Here is a 12,343-nt window from a genome sequence, read left to right as displayed (position 1 = left end):
AGATGAACAAAAATTTAAATTTAGTAGTAATCTGATATATGCACAATTTTATTATCTATAAACCCCAACTTGTACATTAGATATCTAGACTCATTTCTGCTACTTTGCAACCTCTGACCTATATTTCACCTCTTGTCCACTTTCTCACTCCTAAAAAACATTGTTTTTTTCTATTATTTAATCTTTTTCCATTCTCTCTCTCTATATATGCTTATAAGTACAATCATGTGATGTTTTATGTTTTACCTTATTTCCTTTTGTACAATGTCCTTTAAGCTTATCTATGTTGAATCAAATATCAAGATCTCTTTCTTCTCTAAGATTGAATGATATTCCAGTGCCTATGTCATCCATAACAGTTTAACTTTCCTAATTTATTCATTCATTCATACAGAGAGACTTTGGTTATTTCCATATCTTGACTATGTAAATAACACTATAGGGAACATAGAATCACAGAATTTTTTATAGTATATTGGTTTTATTTCCTTCACAGAAGAGGGACTGCTGGGTCATATGGTAGTTCTAGTTTTCATTGTTTTGGAAAGCCTTCATATAGTTTCTCAAGGTGACTACACCGACCTGCAGAGCACTGGTAGATTACATTGCTTTCCTTTCACTACTCCTTTGCCAGAATTTGCTTCATGCTAGGATGAGTGTAAAGTGGTATCTCGTAGTAACTTTGATTTGGATTTTCCTGATAATTAATGAAGTTGAGCACCTTTTTTGTATACTGGATGACTGTTAGTTATTTTTAGAGGAGTGTTTATTCAGGTTTCCTGGTTACCTATACAACTTTTTATTGCACAGGACTTATAATTTTAAAATTTTCTATTAAAATACTAGCTATGGCTTTAAAGCTCTGTTCTAGGGTTGGCTGAAATCTAGAAATTGGAGACATGTCTAGCACTTTCCTTCATACACTTGAGAACAAATAGGTTATTTATTTATTTAGGTGGTCAAGAAGAAACAGATACACAATGCAGAGAGGCCTTATTTAAACATTTAGGGTAGCAGCTATTTCTAAAATACTCCCTGTCTCTGATTTTTAGATTCATGTCAAATAGGTTAGTAGGTAAAATCATATCCTCTGTTACTTATATGGGACTTAATATTTATTTGAGTTTTTATATGTTAATATAACTTCTTTTCTTCTCTCTGTAGTGAGGTCCAAGAGCCAAAAAAATCAGTACCACCTCCTAAAACCTCAGCAGCTGCTCAGCTGGATGAGCTCATGGCCCACCTGAGTGAAATGCAGTCCAAGGTGGGTACAGTATGGAACATAAAGTCTGGGTTCCAGAGAGGCACCGAGTTAGCATGGTAGTGGTCAGTCTTTTATCCCCTGCTTGGGAATTCTAAGGTGGCATTCATTTTCCTAGATTAAATTTAATTCAGTAGAGAAAATCATTTGGACATTAAAGATAACATGGTATAGGACTTGATATGGAAGAGATTGAGGTGCTTATGGTGTAGCCAGTCATAAAACTCTGAAATGATTTTAGAATAAAAGACTGGTGATTTTCCAAAATGAGTGGAGCAAAGTCCAAGGATTTTGAAAGGCTAAGCAGAATTTGTCAGAGCAGTTGTGACAGGATTTAGGATGGACACAGGATGATAAGGGTTGGAGAGATCCCTGAGGGCAAAGGCTCCCCTGAAGGCATGATGATGCAGAAGGTCTAGTAAAAACACGTGCCTGAGCAGGGCAGAGGTGGGCGGGCAGGCTGAGACACAGAGTGAGTGAGGCCAAGGCAAGAAAGATGAGTTTTGAGACCATACTGAGATAAAATTAGCTCCTTTTTCTTGTCTGTAGCATGAAAATGGCAAACTGACAGAGAGCAGGAATCGATCGGGAGTCGTAAGCATTTATCAAGGACATAGATCTAGAATCCTTAATACAGACAATCCAACCTTTTAAAATCTGGTTGAATGTTAAGATGCATACTCATGAAATCAGTATGAAATATTTAAGGCAGACTGTTAAAATGTGCATGATGAAAGAGTACAGGGACTGTATCAGCATGAGACTCCCCATGTCACACATGGTGCCTAGCACACAGTGAGTAAGTAATACATGATTGTTGGAGGGACAGATGAATAAATGTCACAAACAAGGTTCTCTATTGGCTAATACTCTGTAGTTAGCTAACTAACATCTACAATAAAGTTGAGTGTATTGATTTGTTCTGCCTACTTGATGATTCTAGAAAAACAATCATATTAGGAAATTTATGTTGTTTTATTCTTAAATTGTGTCTTGGTGTGTTTATATTTTAACTTAAAATGTATGTTTTAAAACTAAACAATGCGTATACATTGCACAAAATCGAAAGTACAAAAATGTTTGTAGTAAACAAGGGCCGTCATTTGTCCCAGATAGTCCTATATTGCCCCCTGCAGGTCATCAGTATGTACTGCATTTTATGTATGTATCTGGAACTATTTTGGAACATGCAAACAAAGAGACATAGATGTAGAGAATATATTGTTATATTTTACTTAGTTATTTTTCAGATATAAAGCTAATTATTTTTGATACCTCTGGATATTGATCTTTTGGATAGATACCTCTCTGTAGTGAGAAGGCCACTTGTTTGTTCCCAGGTACTCAGCCCCTAAATAATCACACAGAAACTATATTATTTAAATCACTGCTTGGCCCACTAACTCTAGCTTCTTATTGGCTAACTCTTACATATTAATTTAACCCATCTCCATTTATCTGTGTATCTCCATGTGACTTTGGCTTACTGGGTAAAATTCTGTCCTGTCTGTCTCCGCCAGCGGCTCCATGGCTTTTCCCTGAACTCTGTCTCCTTTCTCCCAACATTCAATTTAGTTTTCCCCACTTACCTCTATTCCCTACACAGGCACAAGGCAGTTTCTTTATTAACCAATGATATTCATAGCATACGCATCACCTCTCAAACACTAGCTTCCATTATATAAAGGGAAGGAAAGAAATATGTTTGAGAGTCAATTTTTAAGGGAAATAAGCATAATGAGTGGTACAATAATGCTCATGTGACCTTTCTAACAGTGTGCCCGACGGTTTCAGCCCTGGGGCCTTCTTTCTCTTTGGAGTGACCATCTCACTAATGTTGGTATGCTCAAGTACCAGTTCCTCAGAGGCACTTTCTCCTAAATTAGTTCATACTCATCAATACTACTGTCTGTCACTACTATCTCTTATATAACATACAACTTTTCTTTATCTGACATGCAGCCTATGTTGATTACCTGCTACTCATAGAATAAAAATTCCATGAGGCTAGAAACTTGGTATGCTTATATACTGCTTAATAAGAAGTTCTAGAATACAGACTGTGACAAATTAGGTGCTTGACAATTAATAAATGAATAAAATAAAGAGATGACTAATAATCATCTAGGGTCAGGTCACTGTAAGAGCTACAATAAATATAATCTTTTCATACTCAATTTTTTCATTAGACAGAAGATTTACAAATCAATGATAAATGACTAAATTTCATTTCGCTCAAAAAATTTAAAATGACATGGAAATAGAAGTATTTTTATGTGTGTTCATGTTGGATGTCTCTAGTTCCTTGAAAAAAGGTTAGGGGAAGACAAGATCAGACATCAGAAGTGTAGGAATAGGTTGTATATAGCAAATGCCAAAAAGAATAAGGGTCTATACAGACTGATTTCTATTCATGGTTCTTTCCTTGTCCAAGGTTTCAGTAACAGCAGATGCCAGCAGGAAACCCTTGCCAGACAAACAGGATCACAAGGCATCGTTGGACTCAATGCTTGGGGGTTTGGAACAGGAACTGCAAGATCTTGGGATTGCCACCGTGCCCAAGGGCCACTGTGCTTCCTGCGAAAAGCCAATTGCTGGGAAGGTGGGGTGATCCAGATGTTGGTCCAATCAGTCTGTGTCTGTGGGTGTCCAAGAATGGCTTTTATCTTTGTATTCTAAGATATTTTAAGAATTGTTAACAATCACTGACTACTTATATTATTCTGGACCCCGAGTTAAGTGCTCTATTAGTATTCCCACATTTAATAGTTTAATCAATCTTTTAAGGAGATTTTATTATCATATCTTTTGCAAAAACAAGGAGGTCAAGCGCTCAGAGACATTGCTTGGAAAGAACAAGGTCTAGAAAGAAAGAAGCAGAGGGAACATTTGAGTCCAAGATGGTCTAACTTCTGAGTTTGAATTCCTAATCACTTTTATTTACTGCCATTTCTGAGATGACCTTTCACACTGCTTTCTCTCTTCAGACATTTCTGGACTTACATTTACTCATTGCATTTTCAGCTAAATGAAATTGAGATATGACTCTTTAAACAGAGATACTAGCTCTGAACCATTATTGCCAAATCCACAGGGCAGGGTTTTCCTATTTGATTCTGGAAGGTTGCGAGGCAAGGTGTGCAGAGGCTCAGAGCTGAGAAGTAAATTCTTCTTGGCTTTTTGATTAATCAGCATGGCAGGTTCCTTTTACTATTCTTTAAGCATGGTTGCAGATGTCCTTAGTGTAACCTAGGTCTTGGCCTTGTATGTAACTCAGGAGATGTTGTCTACCTGGAATGCAGCTTGCAGAGTGCCCTCTAGAGGTGCATTCTGCTGCACTGCCATGCCAGGCTCTGTGATATCCCTAGGTGATCCATGCTCTGGGGCAATCCTGGCACCCGGAGCACTTCATTTGCAATCACTGCAAGGAGGAGATTGGCTCCAGTCCCTTCTTTGAAAGGAATGGCTTGGCCTACTGTTCCAAGGACTATCACCTCCTGTTCTCGCCACGTTGTGCCTACTGTGCTGCTCCCATCATGGATGTGAGTAATTCCCCAGCCCTGTCAGCTTTCATGTAGTATCTGATTACTCATTAAGAGCACTGATCATGTTTTACAACTCTGAAGCCTTCTAATATCTCTCCATGTGTCCCATTTCCAGAAAGTGCTGACAGCAATGAACCAGACATGGCACCCAGAGCACTTCTTTTGCTCTCACTGTGGAGAGGTGTTTGGTGCAGAAGGTAGGTGGGAGGCTACGACTCCAGGCTGAGAGATGGGAAGGCCAGCAGCACTCTTCCTTGGAACTGCTGTCTGTTTAGTTCTGTTCTCAGCACTGCCACTTAGAAGTCAATTTCATGCCTAGATGTTGTCTCTCTACTTTTCCCTATCATTCCTAGTTTTGGTTTAAATTGATTTTTTAAAAAAAAATTAGAGAAGTGGAAATTCATCATTTAAAAACAGATTATGCCTCTGGAGATGGCTTGGCAGGTGAAGGCCTTGCTGCACATATATTAAGAAGACCTGAATCTGCTTAAAAGCTAGGCCTGGTAGCACAAGTGTGACACACAAGTGAACAGACTGTGACACCAGTGTGTTCCTACCAAAAATGTGACAGATAGGACAATCTTTAGAAACTTGCAGACCAGCTAGCCTAATGCACACAGTGCAGACAAAAGAGACTGTCTCAAACATGGAAGGAAAGGACTGCCACCAGGAGTTGTCATTACCTCTACACATGAATTATGGCACATGTAACAAACATGCAAACACACATATATACCCCCTTCCCACACACAGTGTGTCACTTACAAGTATAAACCAATTTTTTCCACTTGGAATTAAAATTTGAGTTGCTTTCTTCTAGCTTAGTTTACACTATACTTGCCACTAATTTACCTCATAGAACCATAAAATCCTTATCAAACTAGTCAGCTGCATCTGCTAATAAGCCTGCTCCATTTTATCTTATTGATGATTTGGCAAGAGAGGCTAACCCTCCTGCTCTAACCTGAAATGGTTTCTTCCTGCTAAGTAGCAGTAATTTTAGTTCTTTCCCCCAAATTATCCCTGGAATCTGCTGTTACTACCTTTCTCTTTAGATCCTCTATTTCCTGGACCCCATTTCTCCTTTCTTTGAGTGTGTTTTGATAACTTTCTGCATGTATAATGGGCATTCTGATTACTGTAACTTCCCTCTCTAACCTCCCGTCTACCTGATTTTACCTCCTTCTTCCTCCTGATAAGTACCCTTTCCACACTTTTTGTTGTTGTTGATTTTTTTTTAGTCTGATTGTTGAGATTCACTGTGTTTAACCAGGTGGGAGAGTTTCAATGGTAGAGAAGTTGTCAACTTGTCAGCCATTCCTAATTTGCCTTTCCCCATTCCCAGTGGAGAACTCAACCTATTTCTTAGGTATGCTAGAGCACCCAGAGTCTCCACTAGATAGTTTCAAATAGTCCCTGTGTTTTGTGACAGTATGGGGCATCAGATCATCCAATAGCTTTTCACACTTGAGCCAGTCCTGCCTAAACTTGAGATGCACTTTGAATTCAGGTACTTCGAGAGCTCATGCTGATGACCCCAGCAGTGAAAGTGGATATCCCTTTCAACTTTAGTTCTGTCCTGTTAGAGGCCACTCTTGTAATTATATTATAAAAACAAACAAAGCAGCAACCACCAAAAAATCCTCATTGTTATTTCATAGTGTCATCTCCTTTCTTTTTCTCATTTTCTTTGTGATTCTTTCATAATTTAAATAATTTCCTACATGTTTATATTCTGTCACTGCCCTTGAGTTGCCTCAACATAGAATTCTATAGGAATTGTATATTAATATACAGTGGGAAATGTTTGCATTCCTAATTCTTAGGACTGTGTTCAGCTTCCATAATTGAGAAGTTTCCATTAAGCCTTTATTTTCATTTTGTATACTACCCAAATTTTTTTATTGCATTTTTATTTTGTCTGTGAATGTGAGCATAGCATGTTATACAATGGAGGTTAGCAAACAGGGCGAGTCAGTTCTCTCCTTCTGCCTTGTGGGTCCCAATGAATGTAGGTCCTCAGGCTTGGTGATAAGTTCCTTTACCCACTGAACCATCTCACCAGCCCTGTTTTATCTTCTGTATGTGACCCATTATAACAGTTTGCAAGGATTTATTTTCTGAATTATCCTGACATGTTGTCCCCCTTTTACTGTTCATTTTGGTTTTGGGGCAGTGGAGTGTTGTGTTGCTTGGGCTGGTTTGAGGTTTACTATTTAGGTGATGATGACTCCCAGTTTCTTCTCTACCCCTCCCAGGAACACACATGCATGTGGATGCTATAAGGAAACCTTAGGTATTATTCCTCAGTGCCATATGTGTGTGTGAGTGACTGAGAAAAGGCCTGAAGCTTGCCAAGTAGGATTGACTGTCTTTGGAGACCCATGATACCAACAGTCTCCCAAGTTGTGAATTACAAATGTGTGTCACTATGTCCAGTTTATTTATTTATTTGTTTGTTGTTTGCTTGTCTATTTACTTATTTGGTGGGTTCTTGGTACAGGAGAATTGTCTGGATTCTGTCAATCATATTTTAATAAAACACTGATTGGCCAGGCAGGAAGTATAGGTGGGTAAACCAGACAGGAAGTAGAACAGGAGAATGCTGGGAAGGAGGAAGCCCATTCCTCCCATTCCTGCCCAGACCACTGAAGAAGCAACATGTGAGCTGACAGCTGAAAAAGGTACCAAGCCATATGGCTAACATAGATCAGAATACTGTGTTGATACAAACGACAAGAGTTAACAAGAAGCCTGAGCTAATGGGCCAATCAGTTTTATAATCTTATGAAGTCCTCTGTATGATTTTCTTTGGGGTATGCCAGCTGTGGGGTGCCGGGTGGGACAGATACACCAACCAGCCGGCCCCTCATGTTACAGGTTCTGTCTGGGGATCTAACACAGTTCCTTGTCTTGTGTTTACAAGGCAATCACTTAATTGACTGAGATATCAGTCCAAAAACTAGAAGGTTGAAGGGATGGAAAGAATTTTAACTCAGATCTCATTTCTGTAAGTGCCACATCACACTTTTGTTAACATATTCTAACTACTCTTTGACAGAGATTTAATTCTCTTGTTGCTAAGTCTCCTTACCTTCTCAGTACCAACTTATACTTTACTGGGCAATAGAGGCAGACATGATAGCACTGATATAAGGTATTAACAAAGTTCTTTGTAGTGATTTGCTGTCCATTGGAGCTTGTTCAATGCACTTAATACATCAAAAATGATACATATTTGCCTGTATCAGTAGCAATAGAAATATGAAAATTAATTAGATTAAATTAATAAATAGCCATTAAATAAATACTGTCTGTTGCAGAATTCTTTGCCCTAAGCATAACAGCCATCCTCTTCATCTGAGCAGGGGTGGCTACCTGCATGAGACCTTCATTGGTCTTATTGACTATAGATATTCCTTCATAGAAAAAGGGGCTAACTGGCCAACTGAATATGATTCCGCTCTAGTGTGGTACATGGTCTCATGTTCTTGAGAGGTGCTAGAGCATGCAGCGTATTTAAGGTTACTGGAAGAGGAAACTCTGTCTATGTAGCTGTAGCAAAGTTGTTATCAATGTTCAGGGAGGCTATTTGGTGGTGTGGCTTTGGGTTACCCATATTCTATAAACACAATGAACTCAGTGATTCCCTAAGTTGGACTTTTGTGAAATCATACTTTGGCTTATCTTTGATGACCTATAAGGAGAGGGCAGAGAGCACTATCTATTGATAATTATGTTGTAGAAATTGCCTGGAAACAGGAAAGGGCATATTTGAAGAACAGCCATAGTTGCATGCAAAAGAATGCCCAACCCTTAGGATAACTGAAAAGCATTTCATTGTTCTTGAGTTGGGCTCCTCCTAATTTCATGGTTCACTGGCTCCTTATGATATGAAATAAACATGAAATTACACCGAAAACATATGTTAATAGAGGCACATGGCAATGGAGCCATTTACTAGTTAGAAGTTCCTCTTGGGTGATAGTCATGTTCTTTTTCCTGGCTTTTTCATAAATGGGTCCACTGTCATATGATCAGTTCATTAATTAGATAGCATCCTGACTTTTATTCCAGGACACAGACACATATAGAGTTTTGATAATAACAGTTAAACCATGGAGCCTCCTGGGAAATTAAATTCATCTGTATTTTTCTTCAGTTCAGAGAATCTCTCTTCTAAGACTAAAGTTTTTAAATGCATTGTCCCTTAGCATTTTTCCTAGGGAACTATGTCCTCAGTGCTTCCCATCATTCTTTTTAATTGTTTATTATCTCGGCCATGCAGGTGCTCTTTAATTTCCCCTGTGGCTAAGAGATACTGGAGTGAAAACACTCTCCCATCTCTCTGTGGTAACTTTTAATTGTCAGTGTCTCTCATTCATTCTCTTGAGGTAATTGGCCCCTGAGCGAGCCTTCAGGACAGTGCTGAAACTTTCCCAATTTATGGGGTTACTAAGTATAGAAACATTATAGCAAGTTTGGTGGATGAATTGCTTTGATTCCCCTCCTGAGACTCACCCAAGTAGAAATGCAGGCTGCTACTCCGCTACTGTCTCACCCTGGAGACCACCTGCTCTGCAGATTCCTAAATGGGGTTCATACCTAGGTTAGGTGGCATGTCTTGCGGTTTTCTTAAGAAATACCAACTTACATCACTTGGGGGCATGTTAAGAATGCAAAATCTTTAGTACCATAAATAAAAAAAATTGGGGGTGGCGAGGGTAGGGAGGACCTAGCATTCTGTGTTTTAACAAATTTTCAGGTGAGACAGACCTGCTAGAGTAAAAAAGAATGCTGTTTTACCCCCAAAAGATACCTGTGGGCATTTCTTTCCTGAAGTACGATGATTGTGGTGTGGGATTGACATTCACTTTCCCTTAAACAGACTCTAGAAATCTTCTGAATGGGTCAGAAAAGAAAAAGGGAAAAGTAAAGTAAGCTTTCTGAGTGTGTGGGGTTCAGAAGAATAACACAGGACAGGTATAAAATTGCTAGGTTGAATTCTTAGATCCCTAGGCCTTACAATTTTGACAACTTACCCATGTTTGTTTTAGAGAAAACATAATTGAGTGAAGCAAGCTCTATCAAACAGTGACAAGAACAAAAGGCAGAAAGAACAGCCATGTAATTTAGGTCCTACCCTGATATCCTATTACAGTTTTGTGATCTGGCTACTATGATCACAGGACCTTTCTAGAATATTCCTGGCATAGACAGCTTGAACAAACTGCTAAACACACTTTGTTTCATGTCTCTAGGCTGGTGAGGCACAGGGTGGCTTCTCATGTGTATACAGTTTCGGTTAGGATATTCGCACTTAGTTGACCTATCAGTTTCCATGGAAAGGTCAAGTTTTGAATGCATTTAAGTTAGGGGTGGGATGTGAGTTTTATCTCCTTCACTGACTAGTTAACTATGGATAACTTATCAAAGTTAATTACTATTTAGTGTTATCTTATTTTAAAGTATTTTAAATATTGTGTGTGGGGGGTGTTAATGGTAGCAAGACCAGTGGTATCTAGTTTCTCTCAGAGCTAATTTTCAGTGAGGGAAGATAGCCTATAACAATGATTTAGGATAAAATAAGTGCTATGAAGACAGATGGATTGACAGAGAAGGGCTGGGTTGATGCCAAAAGAAAAGGTGACCTTTAGAGCTGAATTACAGTTGTTCAGTGGCAGGAATAGAACTTCAGGCTAAGGAAACACTTTGTATCAAGGTGTTAAGGAGAAATAACCCCTAGTACTTAGACTGTGATCCATGTTCAATGCTAAAAGGCACCTACATTGTCTCCTTTTGAACATAGGGATACTGAAGTTGGGAGAGGTTGCAATAATGACCTTGTCTATGCTTCTAATGTAGCTTTAAAGGACTCAAAGACTAAAACTATGAATCTTTGATTTTATCTTTTCAGGTTTTCATGAGAAGGACAAGAAGCCATATTGCCGAAAAGATTTCTTAGCCATGTTCTCACCTAAGTGTGGTGGCTGCAACCGCCCAGTGTTGGAAAACTATCTTTCAGCAATGAACACTGTCTGGCACCCAGAGTGCTTTGTGTGTGGGGTTTGTATGCTCAATTACCTTCAGTTTTAGGGAAAATCCAAGCGTATTCTTCCCTGAGAGGACTAGCTGCTCTATCTTATAGTGAGATAGTTTCTAGTCTAGAGTGAGGAATCCATATTAGTTTATTTATTTGTTTATAAAGAAAAATGGGGCTTTTGCTGGTCTGCTTTGCAAATGTGTAAATCTAGCCTCTGTTTGTCAAGGACCAGAGATAAATCCTACAAATGTCAGGTAACTGTCAAGAATTTTGAAGATGAACATCTTATTTAGTGGCATTATCTCTTGATGTGCATTTCTTTTGTCTGTGTTCACTCCATCCTCAGGACTGCTTCAGCAGTTTTTCTTCAGGCTCCTTCTTTGAACTGGATGGCCGTCCATTCTGTGAACTCCATTACCATCAGCGCCGAGGGACCCTCTGCCATGGCTGCGGGCAGCCCATTACTGGCCGCTGCATCAGTGCCATGGGGCACAAGTTTCATCCTGAGCACTTCGTGTGTGCTTTCTGCTTGACACAGCTGTCCAAAGGCATCTTCAGAGAGCAGAACAACAAGACCTACTGCCATCTCTGCTTCAATAAGCTCTTTCCACAGTAGTTCCCTTTGATCCGCCATCCACTTCATGTTGCCCGAGACCAAGGCAGGGAAGAGCACACTTTGTTTCCCTGACCTTCACTCAGTGGGCTAGTAGAGTACAAAAAATGAGCAAATAGGGGAATTTCTGCAAGTTAATAGGCCTATAATCTTATTTTTGAAGATATTTCTTATTATGTGTTTGCATTTAGATCTAGACCATGCTATCAAGGCCCTCTGAAGATATATTTCTCATGTGCACAATTCATTCCACCTCTGGTTTTCTGTTTTTCTCCTTTTGCCTCTACTGATGCCCCACTCAGACCTTCAGCTGTGGACCCCAGAATCTGACTTTTTCTTTTCTCTTAGGAGTCATGACTCTACTCTTAAGCCCTTATAGTGCCTTCCCTCAATATTTGCTATTTTAAGAGGAAGTGTATTTTAACTGACATCTGTGTGAATAAAGCAGCTTGTGGTTTTGGTGACTCACTGTCATATTCATGTGATAGACAAATGTTTTGCTTCCTATATTATAGAACACCAGGTCCTATTTGCAGCTAAATTTATACCCCCTTTCTTCTTTCCCTGCATATAGCAGTGTAAACACTTTTTAAACAGAAAAAGCTAAAAGATGAGACCTCTTGTTTCTAACTCTTCTCTTTAGTTTGGGCCTTTATCCATTTTACTTTTCAGACTGAAATCTTTGAATAATTACAAGGTAACAAGTCTTTTAGAATCTGTCTTCACTGTTTTTTTTATCTAAAAAGATCTGGTTTCCCATTAAATGCATTTCAAAAATGAAAAATGAAGGATGTGTCTCTTTCAAACTCAAAACTACCTGATGGAGACAAATGACAAATGTCTGTGCATATGATGGTCTTTTAGTTTGGACAAGAAAGCTA

At 39.0% G+C, this 12,343-nt stretch overlaps 1 protein-coding gene across 5 annotated transcripts in view; it reads left to right on the top strand.

The window, feature by feature from the left end:
• Lpxn (leupaxin) overlaps positions 1-11,926 on the top strand; it is a 31,288-nt gene extending 19,362 nt beyond the window's left edge. For all 5 annotated transcript variants that reach the window (XM_048430559.3, XM_048430554.3, XM_048430555.3 and 2 more), the window contains 6 exons: positions 1,165-1,264; positions 3,696-3,863; positions 4,630-4,803; positions 4,922-5,003; positions 10,724-10,872; positions 11,196-11,926. In XM_048430559.3, coding sequence (XP_048286516.1) covers positions 1,235-1,264; positions 3,696-3,863; positions 4,630-4,803; positions 4,922-5,003; positions 10,724-10,872; positions 11,196-11,465 — 873 coding nt within the window. In that variant the 5' untranslated portion in view covers positions 1,165-1,234 and the 3' untranslated portion in view covers positions 11,466-11,926. The remainder of the gene's footprint in view (positions 1-1,164; positions 1,265-3,695; positions 3,864-4,629; positions 4,804-4,921; positions 5,004-10,723; positions 10,873-11,195) is intronic.
• The last annotated feature ends 417 nt before the right edge of the window (positions 11,927-12,343 follow it).

The sequence above is a fragment of the Myodes glareolus genome, chromosome 7 (assembly GCF_982192425.1).
Source record: "Myodes glareolus chromosome 7, mMyoGla1.1, whole genome shotgun sequence".
Taxonomy (NCBI): domain Eukaryota; kingdom Metazoa; phylum Chordata; class Mammalia; order Rodentia; family Cricetidae; genus Myodes; species Myodes glareolus.
This window is presented reverse-complemented; position numbering and strand designations above follow the sequence as displayed.